General features: G+C 23.9%; 2 protein-coding genes and 2 non-coding genes across 4 annotated transcripts; 2 read left to right on the forward strand and 2 right to left on the reverse strand.

The window, feature by feature from the left end:
* Positions 1-639: 639 nt before the first annotated feature.
* Positions 640-4,571, reverse strand: LOC101496036 (uncharacterized). The gene is made up of 2 exons (XM_004489207.4): positions 4,413-4,571; positions 640-1,199 (listed from the first exon to the last, which is right to left on the reverse strand). The coding sequence occupies exon 2, from the start codon at positions 1,169-1,171 to the stop codon at positions 692-694; it is 480 nt and encodes a 159-aa protein (XP_004489264.1). The 5' UTR covers positions 1,172-1,199; positions 4,413-4,571; the 3' UTR covers positions 640-691.
* Positions 4,572-8,085: 3,514 nt separating this feature from the next.
* On the forward strand, positions 8,086-8,166 carry LOC113785584 (small nucleolar RNA R12). The gene has a single exon (XR_003471709.1). It is a non-coding gene; the product is annotated as a small nucleolar RNA R12 (small nucleolar RNA).
* Positions 8,167-8,255: 89 nt separating this feature from the next.
* Positions 8,256-8,343, forward strand: LOC113785563 (small nucleolar RNA SNORD24). The gene has a single exon (XR_003471689.1). It is a non-coding gene; the product is annotated as a small nucleolar RNA SNORD24 (small nucleolar RNA).
* Positions 8,344-9,200: 857 nt separating this feature from the next.
* Positions 9,201-13,957, reverse strand: LOC101496371 (cinnamoyl-CoA reductase-like SNL6). Its single transcript, XM_004489208.4, has 5 exons — positions 13,517-13,957; positions 10,549-10,730; positions 10,270-10,455; positions 9,666-9,819; positions 9,201-9,585 (listed from the first exon to the last, which is right to left on the reverse strand). The coding sequence occupies exons 1-5, from the start codon at positions 13,776-13,778 to the stop codon at positions 9,287-9,289; spliced, it is 1,083 nt and encodes a 360-aa protein (XP_004489265.1). The 5' UTR covers positions 13,779-13,957; the 3' UTR covers positions 9,201-9,286.
* Positions 13,958-17,116: the final 3,159 nt, after the last annotated feature.

The raw sequence follows: 17,116 nt of genomic DNA on the forward strand, positions 1-17,116 counted from the left end.
CAACAACATGGACACTTATTCAACTAGATATTTTCATAATTTTTTCACACAAAATAATTTCTCAGATTTCATATCAGCGTGCGTGCATGTACTAAATTAGTTTTACATACACATTTAATAATGATTCATCATATTTTACATACTTTAAAGAAATAGTATATATTTGATTTGATTTTTAATTTAAAAGTAATAAAATAGTTATTATTTATCTAAATTATGGTTTATGGGAATAATGAGAATAAAAACTAAATAAATTAAATAGTATTCTAAGAATAATAGTATAAAAAACAACATAGTTAATTAAGTTTTGCTTATATGATTTATTGTTGTTTTAATTCAAAGTTAAACGGAATATATTATTTTTTTGATGATTGAGTTGTTTCCAGTGATAAACTAATTTGTTACGTTTTAATAATATAAAAATTATTCTGAACAATGTTTTCTGGAATGTTCACCAAACATGTTTGAGTCATGAACATACAAACTATACTAAATTTAAAATCAACTTTTCTAATACCACTTAATACTTGAAATTAAAATTGATCTATTTAGACAAACCAAGTCATTTTTAGTTTGAATTCGATTTTTTTCATCCCTTCCAAAGTGTAATTCAAATGATTCTTCTGATACACATAAGAGTTTGAGAGAAAAAAATTCAATAAGATTTATATATATACTTACAATATTGAAATTAATCCTCCGACAAAGAAACCCTCCCAAAATCTAAATGACCAATTTGATACAAGTCATGCCAAACCTTATCAGCTTCAAATCCAAGATTGCTATTGACACCCTCCATTGTTGATGTTGGACACCCCCCTTTCAAATCATCTTCTTTATTATTCCCTTGTAACACAACATTATTATTATTATCTTCATTCTTCTTATGATGACCCTTTTGATGATTTTTGTTTTTCCCTAATCCCAAACATTTTCTTCCCATAACCCAAGGTGCTTTTATAAAAGCCAAAGCAAAACAATGTAAAACAACACAAGGACAACAACATAGTGCAACACAATCAGTTATTAATCCTGTTGTGCATGATTTGAAATACTTGCTAGAACATTCTACCATATCACCTTCACAATCTTCCATTGTTGAGAATCTCTTTTTTGTGGGCCCATTTCCTCTTGCTTTGCTATGTGAAACTCCTTCTGCCTTCTCATCCATTTGATTCTCTTCTTCTTCTTTTTTATGTCTATATGCAAATTTACACAACTTTTTACTAAAACAAAAACATATACATAAATTTTTATTTTTATATATAAATATATATAATGCTAATAAAAACACGCATGTTAGATTTCCATCAAAACAGGACCCGGACTCCTTGCATTTAAATCAATACATTAAAAACCTCAATTAAAGGCCTTATACATAAACATTTATTTATATATATATATATATATATATATATATATATATAAATAAAAAAAACCTTATATAATTCCTTGTTTTGCAATGAGTATTATTTTAATAAAAAAAGTTGTCTATATAAAAGTCATTTTAAATTTTTTGTAAGATTAATTATTTTATTAATTATGTCATATAGTTAATATTATGTACATTATTCTCAAAATATTATACTACTTTATATATATAATAAGTGATAAACACACAAATTAGTGATAAAATTCTTCTTTTTTCTTCAATAGACTCTCCTTGTTGGAGATAATTTTATTCAAGGTATTATGTTGGAAGATCTAACATCTTTCACTAGATTTATGTATCATTGATATTATTTCTTCTATTTTATTATAATAATATTTTTAATGCGTGTAAAATGTGCAAAAACTAGCCACTCTTTTTTAAACAAAGAGTAATAATAATTACAGATAAACTCTTCCACTTCGAATTCAATGTCACATTAGTTTGACTATATTGACTCTAATAGTGTATGAATCTCATGGATGGATTTCGATTTGCAGTTCTTTTACCCAACGGTTTTGACTGCAAGTTATTCATCCAATTTTATTTGCCCTTAGACTTTGTTGACCATTTATTTACATTAAGCCATGAAACTTTGTTAAACTTATATTAAGCAAAATTAATTATAGCAAGATCGTTTGAATTAAATGGCAACTACTTATCTTGAAAGTTAGCTAAACAAAATGTATTATTGATAATTAATATATTTAGAGAAGGAGATGGTATTTTTTTTATAGTCATTATATTAGTGTAATATATTAGTATTACTATTTATCTACTTTGTCAATAACTAATCTTTATCGAAGAATTTGAATATTTATCTTTAATTTTATCAATAACTCTTCAGAAAAATATTATGTAAAAATTAAAATTAAAAAATTGTATATTCTACAAAATTACTTGGAAAATGTGAGGTTTGTAGTTTAAGACTAGTTTTTCACATGACAAAACACTATAATTATGCTACTCCACGTGATTTCATTAGAAAGAAAACAAAAAACAAGATTAAATAATAGGAATTGATCTAAGATTTGAGTAGAAAGAAAATGCATAGAGATAGATTTTGAACATAATAAAAATGATTTCTTGTTATTACTCAAATTGATTATTTCCATTGAATAAAATATTAATAATGTGAGGGCTCGTTTTCCAAAAAATATACCAAAAAAAGTGAAAAAGGAAATTGAGGAGAAAGAGAAAACAGATCTATCATTGATGCTCCTAAAGTTGATATTGATATAATATGTAAATATCTTCGTTAATATTCCACCCTTTTTTATAGGAGTATTGTATATATACATATAACCTTATTAGTCAATTTTTTTGTGTAAAAATGAAACTTCAGTCAAATTAAATCTTTTGGGTTTCAAAGAGATTAGTGATGAGTTTGATTCACACACATCGATTATAGAATACAAAAATATGACTAAAAAACATAAATTATTTTCTGTGACACTTTAGTTAAATTTCTATACTATAATTTGACTAAAAAACACTCTTTTTAATATATTCTATGTACACTCCTCCTCTTTTAATATCACATAAATTATTAATAAAGTCTCTTTCAAAAACAAAATATGAACAAAGAAAATTACATATTTGTATCACACAATTTATTGTTAACACATTCTTTTGTAAGGGCAGATAAATCTTTATACAGTGTATGTTTGATTTTATTTTTATAAGATTCAAAATTAATTTTAAAGATATATAATTTATTTTGACATGTGTAATTCTTATCGAGTAAAATTTATTTTACTTATAAAATTGATTTTAATTTGAAGTCAGAATTTGCAGCTTTTAATTCTAAACATGATTTTTAAAATTTTAAATTTATTGTTCAACTCACTTTTATCAATTTATATGAATCTATCTAAATATTAATTATTTTATATTCAACTTACGTTTAATTAAAATTAATTTATTCAAAGTTAGTTTTTTTTACCCATAAACAAACACATATAGTATATAGTTTTTAGATTAAGAACTTTCTTTTAATATTTTACTGTGGAATATGTGAGTAGCTGGCTAGCTTCACCATAAAGAAAAAGATACCATGTTTCCACCAATACAAAAAGTAATTTTATTTCTATCATGAATAATAAAATGGTGGCCCAACTTCTACAAAGTGAGAATCAATTTTGACAATGGTAATGTTAGTTTCTCACCAATCCTAAAAGTAATGTAATTTTCTCTTTCTTAGCTACCATTTCATAGGACTTACATATATATCATCTTTATGGTAATTTTATAGCATATTCCCTTTGAAGTTGTATGCAAAAGGTGCCAAACTAAGTATATAAGTTTCACTTCTACCATCTTAATTAAAGTCAACTTTAGGATTCATCCATTTCTCAACACAAACAAATTTTGTAATCAATACTAAATTAATGATCCAATTAACCAAAGAACGGCCATTGCAAAATGTATATACTTTCAATATATATATATATATATATATATTTGTCTTTTATAGTCATATACATATAAGTAACATTTTTTATTCTAAAAAGAAACATTTTTTATATTTAATAATTTAATTAATAGAAGACATGTTGCAAATCCATTCCTCCAAACTAAACAGGAATATTAAAATTATTGTTAATGTTGAAGGATAATATATAGCTTAACTACACATATAATGCATCAAAGAAAAAGATATTAACTAAGATCCAAAAGGCAAATTATAGATGGTGTTCAAGGGAAAGCTATACTTAGCTTGATGTAATTAAGATCCACATTCAAAGTTTAATATTGGTTATAGATTTCAACAAATTAAAAATAAAAAAAATCATACTTTCATAAACATGAATTGCATGCATTATATTATAATTGTCAATTTGAAGCTCAAATTAAGCTGTAGACGAAAACATAGAACTTAAAACAAGTGCATTAATTAATTAATTAATTTACCATCTAAACAATAAAATAAATATAATAATACACTAAAAGAAGAAAGAAAAAAAGCTTAAGAGAGTTTTACCTTAGAGCAAGAGTGAAGCTTCAAAATCAGAACAAGAGAGGTTTCTTTAAGTTAAAATCCACATAACATTGATTTTGATTAATATAAGATTGATCTCTTAATCTTTTGGTGTTGTTGCAAGCTTGCACAAACTTGATCTAATATATAAGAAAAACCCATTTCAGGAATCTCTCTCTCTCTCCCTCTGATCTCTCTGCATGCTTTATAGTTTATTTTTTTATCGTAGTTTGTAAAACTTTATTAATTAAAAGCCAAACCTTTATATTTTAATCATATAATATCAGAGGAACAGTATATTATATTATATATACACTTATGTAGTATATAATATATCAATAAATACATTAGTGTAGAAAATCTGTCTAGTGAACAACTATAACTATTTTGATTGTGAATATGTGTGTAGTTGTCGCTATAATCACTAATTAATGCATGTTCATTTTTAATTAATAATTTTATAGAATAAATTGATTAAAATAAAATAAAAACTAAATTAATTAACTATAAAATATTTAAATTAAAATGATTAAGAAACTATATTTTTATAATACATTTTAACATTATTATGACAATGCTCCACATATTATAGAATTAAAATGACTATTTATCCAAATTTGTTTAAGTGAGAGAGAGACTAGAAGAGGGGTGTACCAAAAGAATAATTCATGTATTAACACACATATATATTTAATCACATAAAAAATACATATTATTTAAAAGTATTTTGTGGGTCCAAATGTGTGTCTACACAAAAATTGTTAGTGATGAAGAGTTCCAATGAGAGGGAATATGGGAAAATGTTGCTATTTTACTTAGCTCTTTTTCCACTTAGTCTGACCATATCATATGTTTGATTTTGTTAATCAAATCTGACCAGTATTCAGGCACGTGACTTGCAGAAGGCACGTGCATCCACATTGCTCTATGCATTTTCTTTACTCTTTAAAAGGATTTAGCAAACACAACTCAAGTGTTTTTTTCTTTTTACATCTTTCATATCAAGATTTATGTTAGAACTCTCATTAAAAACATTTTTTTTTTATAAAAAAATGTTGGTCGTTAATAAATTATATTATTAGTTAAAATTTGTTCTTCGACCATTTTTTTTAATTAAATTATTTTAAATGTCTCAATTTAATTATTTAAACTACACATTCGAATTCGTTAATCATATTAATTTGACTCGTTTAAGATTTTGGAATGGTGTCAAAGGGTCAATTCTTCTCCAAGTTCAAACAATGGCTGTCTACAACAAAACATGTGAATGTGTTTGGTAATCAGTGCAAAATATTTTATTTTAGTTCAAAGCATCAATGAGGGGAAGGAAACTGAGAACATATTAGGATAAAGATATTGATTTTATTTATTTTACTATAAATTCAAAAGAGAGATTTGGGCGGTTTTGAAAGTTATGGTTTTGAATCTTTACTTGCATAAAGTGATTAACTTTACTATGATACTATAAGCGTTTTTTTTTAGAAAAAATGAAGTTATTTGGATTTGGACTATACTTTAAAATTTTAAAGATTCTCTTTCAAATTCTATAAGTTGAAAGAAAACACATGATTATACACATCAGTCAAACAATTAAACAAAGATACTATACAATAATAGATTAATATATTAGATGATTAAAGATATAATATTAATTTCATTTTTGTGACGTGTTATCGTTTAGTCCATTAATATATATTCAATGAAATGAAAATAAGTTATCAAACAATAACATAGACGCAAACAAAACTTTATCACATAAATACTAATAATAATTTAAATGATTAAATTTAATTACTTGTGTTAAAATTAGACATCAAATATGTATACAATATCAATTGTTAATGATACATGAATCTTATTTTTCTATTTCCATGTAAACCACTATTTTAGTCATTAAAATTGTAGTGTATTGTCACTTTGATCTCTAACTCAATTAAAAATTTAAATTCGTCATAAAATCGTTAAAATAATCATTAAAAGATATAACTTATTTCCATAATAGTCCCTAACAAATACAACTTATTGTCAAAATAATTTATGATCATTATAACATTAAAGCCTAAACTAATTGACTATTTGATGATTTAAAAAATAATTTAGGTATTTAAGTGAGTTATGAACTAAAATGACAACGTTATGCACTTTCAATGACTAAATGATTATTTATTCTTATTTTTTCTAATAACTACGAAATCATTGTGTTGCATGCTTTTCAAGTCTCATGTACTACTTTGGACTTCATTTTTTTCTCCTTTTTCATTGTAAACCACCGCGATTTTGTCAATCTCACATCAAAATCAAACATGTATGTAGAAATAAAACACTTAAACTTACAATTTTTTTTTTTAAAAAAATTGACTTATAGTAATGAAATACCGTCAAATATAAAAATCTTTAGATAATTAACGAGATGTGTGATGAGTGATATATTTTAGGTCAAGAATAAAAATGAGATTAACCAAGTGGTTTATAGGTTTAGATTCTCAAAATAAAAGAAATTAAATTTATAAAGTTTAAATTTTGATCAAATAATTATTTTATTTGTTCCATTCATTAAAATGGGTTAGATATGATTTTAGGTCTTATAAAAAATTTAAAATCTATTTTTAATTCTTATAAAAAAATTATTAAACTTTTAGTCAACGTACACTATGTTATTAAATCAACTTATTTATATCCTTATAATATTTTTCAAATACATGTTTATAACATGAGAAAAAAGAATATGTATTGTCAATGTAAATTAATTTTACACCGAAAATAAATATTAACGGTTGGTTTCATCATTCCTCAAATAATTAAAATTTTTATCGTTAAATATCAACTCAATTAATAACTCGTGTTTGATGTCGGTATATGATCATTAAACCTTTATAATATTATAAATATTTTCCCCACAAAAATTTGAAAGTTTTTAACAATAAATTAATTAAACATGAATTTTAAGTGCAAAAGTTCAAGAAATAAAAATAACGAAAATTTGAACTTAGTAATTTGAATTTTAGAAAAAAAGCTATGTTTTTTATTTATTAAATGTTGTTTGGTGAACAAAATAATTAAAATTAATTCAAAAATTGTATTGGTCTAAATTGCACAATTACATATCACAATCATTGACAAAAGTGATTTCTTAATTTGGGCTGATGTGAAATTTCTTGAAGAAAAAAAAGAGATTTCTCCTTCCACTCGTATACATTATTAAAATGTTTTTATTTTTATTATAATCTTCTTTGGACTAACTAATTTAGATGAGATTTAATTGAATTGTTTTCATAAATGTAAACACTAACTCATCTAAATTGCTTACTACAAATTGAATATGATTGTGGATCATGTTAAGAAAAACAAGCCGTGAAGCCCAATTGAATAAAAAAAGCCTTTTCAAAAGCCCAAAAAGCCCAACAACAAAATACATTATAAATAAATTCCTCAAAGCATTTCAAAAACAACAACACAACCCTAATGTTTTCTTTGCGCCGCCAATTCCTCTCTCATAAGAAATTTTCACATCCTCTTCACACTCTCACTACAAATTTAACTCTATCATTATATTTTGATCTCATGTATAATTTTTTTTAGTTTTGCACGTTAGACAAAGATTCATAATATATGTAATTTCTTTATTTTTTGTTTGCGTTGCTTTTTACTTAATATTTCGTTCATATATATTATATGATGTTGAATGATGAAAAAAAATCAATCGGATTCCCATTGATATTTTTATAGATGAGATTACAACCAGCTACTTCTGACAACATCATATTCATATTTATTTATTTATTTATTTTTATTAATTTATTTTAAATTTTGGTTTTCTTTTTGTTATTTATATCTAAGTTGAATTTTGGCCGGTGATGCATTAAAAATATTTGCTACTCTTGATGGGAGAAAAACTCCCCTTTGATGATTTTTATCCACCAAGATCTCTGAGGCCTTCACTTATTTTTTTGAAAATTTTTTATATATATTTTTTATTTTTGATTTAATTGTCCTTGGCCGTTTGATTTATAGTTTGTGTGTGAGTGATGATTGTTCCTCTGAAATCTCAATTTTGATCATATAATGTTTGGTTAGTAAAGAAAATAGACTGATTTGCACCAGCCATTTTATGAAACAAAGGTAATTTGAAATAAGCTATCATACTCAACTGTATAAGAGGGACTGAAATAAAAGTTAAAGATATTTATTTTAAAAATATAATTTATTTTTTTTAATATTTATTTTTCATATTATTAAAATAATTACTTAAAACACTTGTTAAATTATAATGTGAAAAATAATATGTAAGTGATTAAAAAAATTATATGAATAATAATATATAAATAATTAAAAAAATCTTAAATACAATATAAGAAATATAAGAAAATAAATGTCATGTATTGTATTTTATTTATATAGAAATCTATTTCATTTATTCTGGTGATCAATTTTAAATGAAATAAAATTTTAATCGAATATTTATTTGATTCAATTCAGATTGACTTCAAAAATATAAGAAAATTTAATAGTTTTCAATATAGTATGTTTTTCAATTAATAATTCTTGTAATTTTTTTTTTTTTAAAATTACCAACTCTCTAAAAACTTTTTAATGAAAAGACATTAAATAGTTAGTGCTTTATTTTATTTTATTTTAATTAGACATTAAATAATTAGTGCTTAAATATCTTTTAATTATATCTTTATTCTATCTCACTATTTTGAATTGTTTTTATTGTAATGTTTTGGAAAACATTAATATTTCATTGAAAATAAAATAATTTAACATAATTTTTGTTGTTGCAAAATAACATAAAAACATGAGAGGGCACATGCTATAAACCTCACATTAAAAAACACACTAAAAAAAGCATAATAACATGGTTTGATGATTTGGACCTAATATTCACTAAAACACCTAAGTGGCCTAGACATTAGTCTACATAATTTGTCATTTGACAATTGAAATCTATGCAAAGAATTGTTTGATTCATCCACACCACATATCTTATCTTTAGGCATACCAATTTCCTTAGCTAGCTTCTCTACTTCACTTGTACCTTCAATTACATTATCATAGCAAATGTATCTACCAGAAGCATTTCCATTCATTTCTTTGAATACACTTTCATGAGCTTCAGCCACTTTCTTTACATCAACTGTTGCTAACAAACCATTATAATACATTTCTTGTGCCCCTGCATTTGCATTTGAATTTTTAATTTTTATATTCAATGAAACATTTCATGTCTTTAACAAATTTATAATATTAAGGTACCTTTGAGATAAGCAATTGTTGCTGTTGGATTCCTAAGACAAAATTCAGGACCAGTGATGAGTGCTGGACAAATTGTAGTGAGTTTCAAACCTCTTTCATTTGCTATTCTCCAAGCAACCTTCTCTGCCCTCGTCTTGCCTAATGCATACCATAGCTGCCATTTTATTAAGATATATAAAAATCTTTAAAAAACAACTAAACACGAATATAAATAATAAGGTTTAATTGCAGTTTTGATCCCTCAATTTTAGCTGAATCGCGAAAGTAGTCTCCTCATTTTGTTTCTCCCTAGTTTTGGTCCCTCAAACAGAATTTTGGTCCAAAACTTGATGAAATTTCATTTTTTAAAGTCGTACTACACCATTTATTATCATAGATGTCAGGTACAATTGTTGCAAATAAGATATTGAGGCATGGTCTGACTTAAATAAATACAAAAAAATGAAATTTCATTAAGTTTTGGACCAAAACTATGTTTAAAGGACCAAAACTGGGGAGAAATAAAATAGGGGGACTATTTTCACAATTCAGCTAAAATAGGAGGACTAAAACTGCAATTAAGCCAAATAAAAATAAATAAAGTGCAAATGTTGAGAAAATTTACCTTTTTGTCTATGCATAGTGATTCACTACTCCAAGAGTGATGATTAATAACATTTGAATGTGAATTGTGTTGCCAAACACAAGCAGCTAGTGATGATGTGAACACACATCTTTTAATTGAAGCTGTTCTTGCACATGCTTCCATCACATTTTCTGTTACACTCACTTCAATCTCAGCAATTGATTTCTATATAACAAACATAAGTAATTAATTATTAGATATAGTAACACTTTGTATTGAAGATATTTTTCATAATCAATAAAAGAAAGAGAGACTCACAGTGTATCCAGAGAGACCAGCAGGATCAATAAAAGAAGAAGTATGAAAAACACCAAAACATCCTTCAAATGCTTTCTCCAAACTCTCAACATCATTTACCTTTGCCATTATTATTTCCAAATTTATATTATTACTTCTCATTTTTCCATCTCTTTCCATTTCCCTCAATTTCTCTATCTCCTCTGCATTCAACCAACTATATCATATATCACTTATTATCTTTATTTTTCACTTTATAAGTGAATTTTGTGAGAATATAAATAACGTGATAAAATATGACATAATGTGTCCTTAAAAGTTATTCATAATTAATGTATTATTTTAATTTTATAATTTATATTATTTCAACTAATTAACTTATATTTGTTTTAAAAAGCTAATTATTTTATATATTTTTTGTAAGTACTTATCATTTTAATATAATATATCACGGTCATCTAAAGTTTATTCAAGGGGTTTAAACAAATCTAATAAATAAATAAACAAAATAACATTATTTTTTTAATTGTTAAGTTAATTTAATCAAGTTTACATTGATAGTATAGTAGTAGTTAGTTATATGATAGAGAACAAATAAAGAAATCCACGTAGGGGCCACACCCACATGTGATGTGAGCTTTAGTTACGTGTTGTGCCAAATGCCAAAAGTATATATAATATAGTACTTACAAAATTAATTTCTTATAAAATATCTTAATTCACCGATCACATGCTTCTTGCACCAACACTCTTTTGGTGTTTTGTGGACATACAATAAACTATAAATCAAAAGATAGTGTATGATTAAAATAACAATTGCATTGTTAGAATACAATACATAATTTTTCATTTTTTATAAAATGAAAAACACTTTTTAATATAGTATAAGATTTATATTATTTACTACTTAAAATACTTCGTTAATTATTAAAATATATATTATTAACTACTTTAAAGTATTTTTTTAATTATTAAATTGTATTATTTTAAAATTTAAAATAATTTATGTCTTACATTTTATTGGTTAACGAAATATACATTAAATAAATAGTTAATTATTTATATTTTAACAGTTAATAAAATATTCAATAAGGTGAATCATATAAACTTGTATATATGTCATGAAAAGATGTCTCAATGATAAATAAATAAAATTAATTTCTTTTTTTGAAAAACAAAAAAGTTATTTTAAAAAAAAATTATCGTATAAATACAATCAACATTAAATATGTATCAAAATGAATAATGTATGATGAAAGACATATAAACTATGTGTATATAATTTAAGCCGGCTATTTTAATTTAAAGTATACATAAATCACAAGGAAGAGTCCAAATCTTATTTAAAGTTGTAGACTTGGAATAATCAACATGGTCATCTTTCGTATTATCATGTTATTTTATACCAAATAATTTTTGAAAAAAAATACAAGAACGATGACTTAATAGTTTATTAGAGAGTGTTTTTAATAGTCAATGAAAAATATATAGAAATGTAGATGGAATAAAACTGTTTCTAAAATTTTATATGTTTTAATTATTTATACTTTTTGCCGTATATCATTTTCTTTGTAAATAAAAACTAAAAACAAAGCTGACATTTTTCATATTATAATTAGCAATGTATATATATTTTTAACGACAATTTGCAATATATATACGTGTGTGCAAAACGACCAAAAATTTGGAGGAAAAGTCCTATTAATACACTTTCATGTGGTGCCGCATAATATTAATTAAGTCAATTTTTTGACTTAGTAAAGGATTCAGTTGACATTTAATAAAATGAAAATTTTAATTGTATAAAAAAAAAATGAAAAGTTTAAGTAAACAGATTTCAAAATTACATTTTATATTTATTAAATTTCAAATTATATTGAAGACAATGACAGAAAGAAATGAAAATGAAATGTACAATACGATAAATCTTAATAATTATATGCTAATAAATAAACAAACTTTATATGATTTTTTATAATAATTAAGTAATTTACTAAAACAGTATAAAAAGTTTTTTTGTTTGAGGCAATGAGCTTATAGTTATTAAACTCAATATTTAATCATATTTCATCCTTTAATCTCAAATATTATACTATCTAACTGAAACATATATAATTGAAAGCTTACATAAAATTTATCAATATATTTTATATTTTTTTTAAAAAAAAAAACCAAAAAGAATGTAAAATAAAATTATGATTTTTTTTTTCTCTTCCAAACCCTGCCATAATAATAATGTAACAAAAAGATAAAGCAAGTCTATATTCACATTCACAATCTTTAAAGTACCTAGGCAAATAAAATAAAAAAAAGACACGAGGACCATTTTTTAACTCTAAAGTTTGACAAAATAAAATTCTCCAAAATGTTGTTGGAACTTATGGCTCATATATGCTGAATTTATCCTTCAATTCACTGTTTCTATTTCTATCCTACCTACCCACATAAATTTAATGTTTTAAATCATAGTAATTCAACTTCATAATAATTTTTTAAATAGATATTATTGTTTCGGTCTCAAATATAAATAAAATGAGTAAAAAATGTTTAAAATTTAGAACAATTATATTAATTTTTATTTATATTTAAAATAAAAAATAGTTATTATATTAATATTTTTTTCTAGACAAATTTAAACTTAATTCCTCCCATTCTTTGACTCTTACTCAAAGATAAACTAACACTGCCACTTTGCCAATTGCCACCAACTTAATATTTTTTATTTTCATCTTTTTTATATGTCTTCAAATTATTAATAGTTCCTATGCTCACACCTACCCATGAAGAAAAAAGTCATATTTAACACAACACCCAATAAATAAAACGGTATTTTCATCTTCAATAAAAAACATGAACTAGGAAGAACATAATCTACAATTATAAACCTTAACCAAATTAAGGATCTAAAATTGAAAGAAAACCCATAACTAATTTTTTCCATAGATTAATAAAAATAAAACTTTGAAGAAATTAAGAAAGATTAACCAACCTGGGTTGTCAACAATGATTCGAACAGAGTAACCCAAGACCAAAAGATGGTTGACCAAAGCAAGACCAAAATAAGAAACACCACTAGTAACACACACCAAGGTTGTTCCTTTGTCATCATCATCTAAAGAAGAAGAAAAATTGTTGTTTTTTCTTAATCCTTCATCGTCTTTTCTCCGGTGTATTCCGGCCACCGCCACTTGATTCCGGTGAAAAACATCAAGCTCTAACCTCTTAGTTTCCCATGTGCACACAACACCCATTTTTTTTTAATGAATAAATGAGAAAATTTTAAGTGTATGGTTTTGGTGATATAGTTAGATATTTGGAGAGGTCAAAGGAACTTGTTTTTCTTCTTTTGCTTTTTGTATTTTGGTTTATATTGTTATGATTTATGAAGATTGAAATGGGTTTTGGAAGCTATATATAGATGAGTGAGTGATTATTGTGTACCTACTAAATGAAAAATACTTTTAATAAATTAAGTCACACCAATTCGGTTTTAGATATAATTGAAAGAAAAAAGAGCCTACACAAAAATATTTATATAATTTAAAAAATAAATATTATCTAATTATTTCTTCTTCTCCTTTTTAACTTTCTCATAGGTTCAAGTTGAGTGAATTATTCATTGTGTCAAAGTCCAGCTTGGCGGGTTATAGGCATATGTTATCATCAAGGTTTTCAAAACCAAAAAGTTTAAGTAAATTGGTTTTTTTTATTGATAAAAAAAAATATTTCTTTATTTTTGTTGATGTGAATTCAATTTGTAAATTTGTTGAATTTTTTATTTTTTATAAGTTTTTTTAGATTAGAGGTAATTCTAGCTATTTGAATCGCGACATAACTAAATGTGTACTTCTATAAATATAAATTGAATATGAGTTTACTAGATTGTAAGAGCATAATCTCTTTTGTTAATTTAAACCCACGTTGATAAACTCTAAAAGTTTATTTTATATTAAAAATAATATTTACATGACTTATATCTTATGTAAATAGTGTATTTATATGATACAATAATATATCAATAATTCAAAATTTCAACTCATTTATAAGGAAAAAAAGCTAACAAAAAACGAAATCAAACTAACAAAAAAGAAAATGAATTGAACGTAAAAATTGAGATAAAAAAAATATACTTTATTAAAATTTTGGTATGAGTTTACCAAGTTCAATGCAAAATAATAAAAAAAAATTAATTTTTTTTTTGTGTGAGTGTAGTCAAGTTTAGCGAGTTCATTACGAATCTATACGGACAAATTTGATTTCATTTTTAAGTTTATCAAAATTTAAGTTTATTTCTGAATTAAATTGAAATTGATACTTAAACTTGTGGAATCGTATGATTTCACGAATTAACTCACGATTTTAACAACCTTAGTGAGGATGTCCTCGTGAGTCTACATGCACGCCGTCACAAATAAGTGATTAAGTGGGGGGAAAAGTCAGACAAAATTACTATCTATTTATCATCAAATCTAGATTATGTAAGACTCTTTCAAATAGATAAGATTACGTCCCACAACAAAAAATCTATTTAGACTTACTAGATCTGTTTATTTGTAAATATAAATAATATTTTTTAAGATTAAATATATTTTTAGTTTGAATGAAAGTTCAACCTTTGAATTTTGATTTTTGTAAAATAAAATTATAACTTTTAATATTTTCAAAATTATCGAGCAAACATTTTTAATCAATGACGAATGAAATATGTTTAACTATTCTTCAACTTAAAAATTTTTGAATGGTTTTTTTGCAAACATGTTTAAGACATTATAAAAGCTTTTTCCACAAAAATTTAGAATTTCTTAATTTATGATGAAATAAATATAAATTTTTTAAATATAAAAAACTTAAGATTAAAAGTAACAAAAAAATAGATTTAGAAATCAAATTATGAGTTCAATTTTTGTGGAGGAACTTATTATATCGTTGTAAATATGATTCAAAAATATGTGTTGATTTAACATCATGAACTAAAACTATATGCATAATAAATTTGTAGGAACTAAAAGTTGTATTTTTATTTTATAAAGACTAAAATTGAAAGATTAAAATTTATTGAGACTAAAAGGCATATTTATCCTATTTTTTATTATAAAATTATTATTATTAATATTATTATTATTATTCTATTAAGAATTTGCGTCAAATTATAAATTTGATAACCTTTTAGCAATTTAAACATTTAACCTACATTTATGTTTGACATGTTTAAATGTTTGATTATAAAATAAAATTTAATTAAGATGTTATATAATGTTAAATTCTTTAAAATGTTATATTAATTAAATCGTAAAATAGAACTTAATTTCATTGAATTTCTTTGTCTATTTCAATATATGTTTGATTATTTATTTTAAAATTAATGTTAAAATAAAATAGAAATTTATGAAACTAATAAACAATATTAGACTTTCATCAACACCATACTCAAACCTAAAAAAAAGTTTACGACATATAGCAAGTCAAATTTAGACATTAAATTTTTTGAAACATCAAGCTCAAAATTTTGCAAAGCTTAATTTGATACAATATATTCCTACTCATATTAGTGATTGTTGGATCAAGATTGAAACATCAAGATTTCAAGCTTACTATTTTTGATTTGTTAAAAAAATTAAAACCGATTTGTTTTATGAGAACTATTGATCTTGATCCATCTTTTATCACTGTATTGAATGCATGAAAAGACTCTATCTCAATCGCACAAATTTAGTTTTACTAAAATAAAAAGTTAATAAAGTGAGTAATATCAATCATTGATAATCAAATGAATGATCGATATTATGTACACATACATAGCCAATAACGAGTGGGATATTAAAGAAACGGGAATATAATTATAATTTTTCAGGGACATCTAATAAAATTCATATATTTTCACCACATAATCCCAATTCACCCCACTTTTATGGCATCATGTGACAAAATGAGTAACTCATATTGATTATCGAAGTAAAAATATTTTATACAATTCTATTTTATACTATATATAATTTATTTTTATAAAATCAACTTGTAAGTTAAATTGTGCTCTTTCTAAATTCTATTTCTACTTAATTTAAGATTTAAATTTTTTCAATAAATTATTTATGGCCAACGCTAATGATGTCTCTTTATATATCTCTACTTATTTATAAAAAAATTAAAATTATAAAGTCGTGTGCAAATTAATCATGGATCATGCTGTGAATTGTGGCCACCTACCTAGAGTTCGTTAACTTTGCAATTTTTTTTTCGGTGATTAAAAGTTTGCAACTTTAAAGCATAAAAAAGTATTCAATTCTATGAATATATTAATTAATTAATGAAAGGGTGCTCCCCTAATATCCTACCCAAAAAACTAATTATCGTTGACTGAGAATGTAACTTTACTACTTTTTTAATTGTAAATTGTAAATCAAACATGCACCTTGCTGGTCCAATGCTACTTGAAGGTTTTTTTTTTCTTTTAACAAATTGAAGTATTTTTTATTTTATAATTAATATAATTATTATTAGAAATTTATATATAACAGTAAGGTTTTGTGTTTTAATTTAAAATATAATATAATATATATTATAATAATATTAATATTTGTGAATTGAATTA

The sequence above is a fragment of the Cicer arietinum genome, chromosome 2 (assembly GCF_000331145.2).
Source record: "Cicer arietinum cultivar CDC Frontier isolate Library 1 chromosome 2, Cicar.CDCFrontier_v2.0, whole genome shotgun sequence".
In the NCBI taxonomy this organism is placed as follows: Eukaryota; Viridiplantae; Streptophyta; class Magnoliopsida; order Fabales; family Fabaceae; genus Cicer; species Cicer arietinum.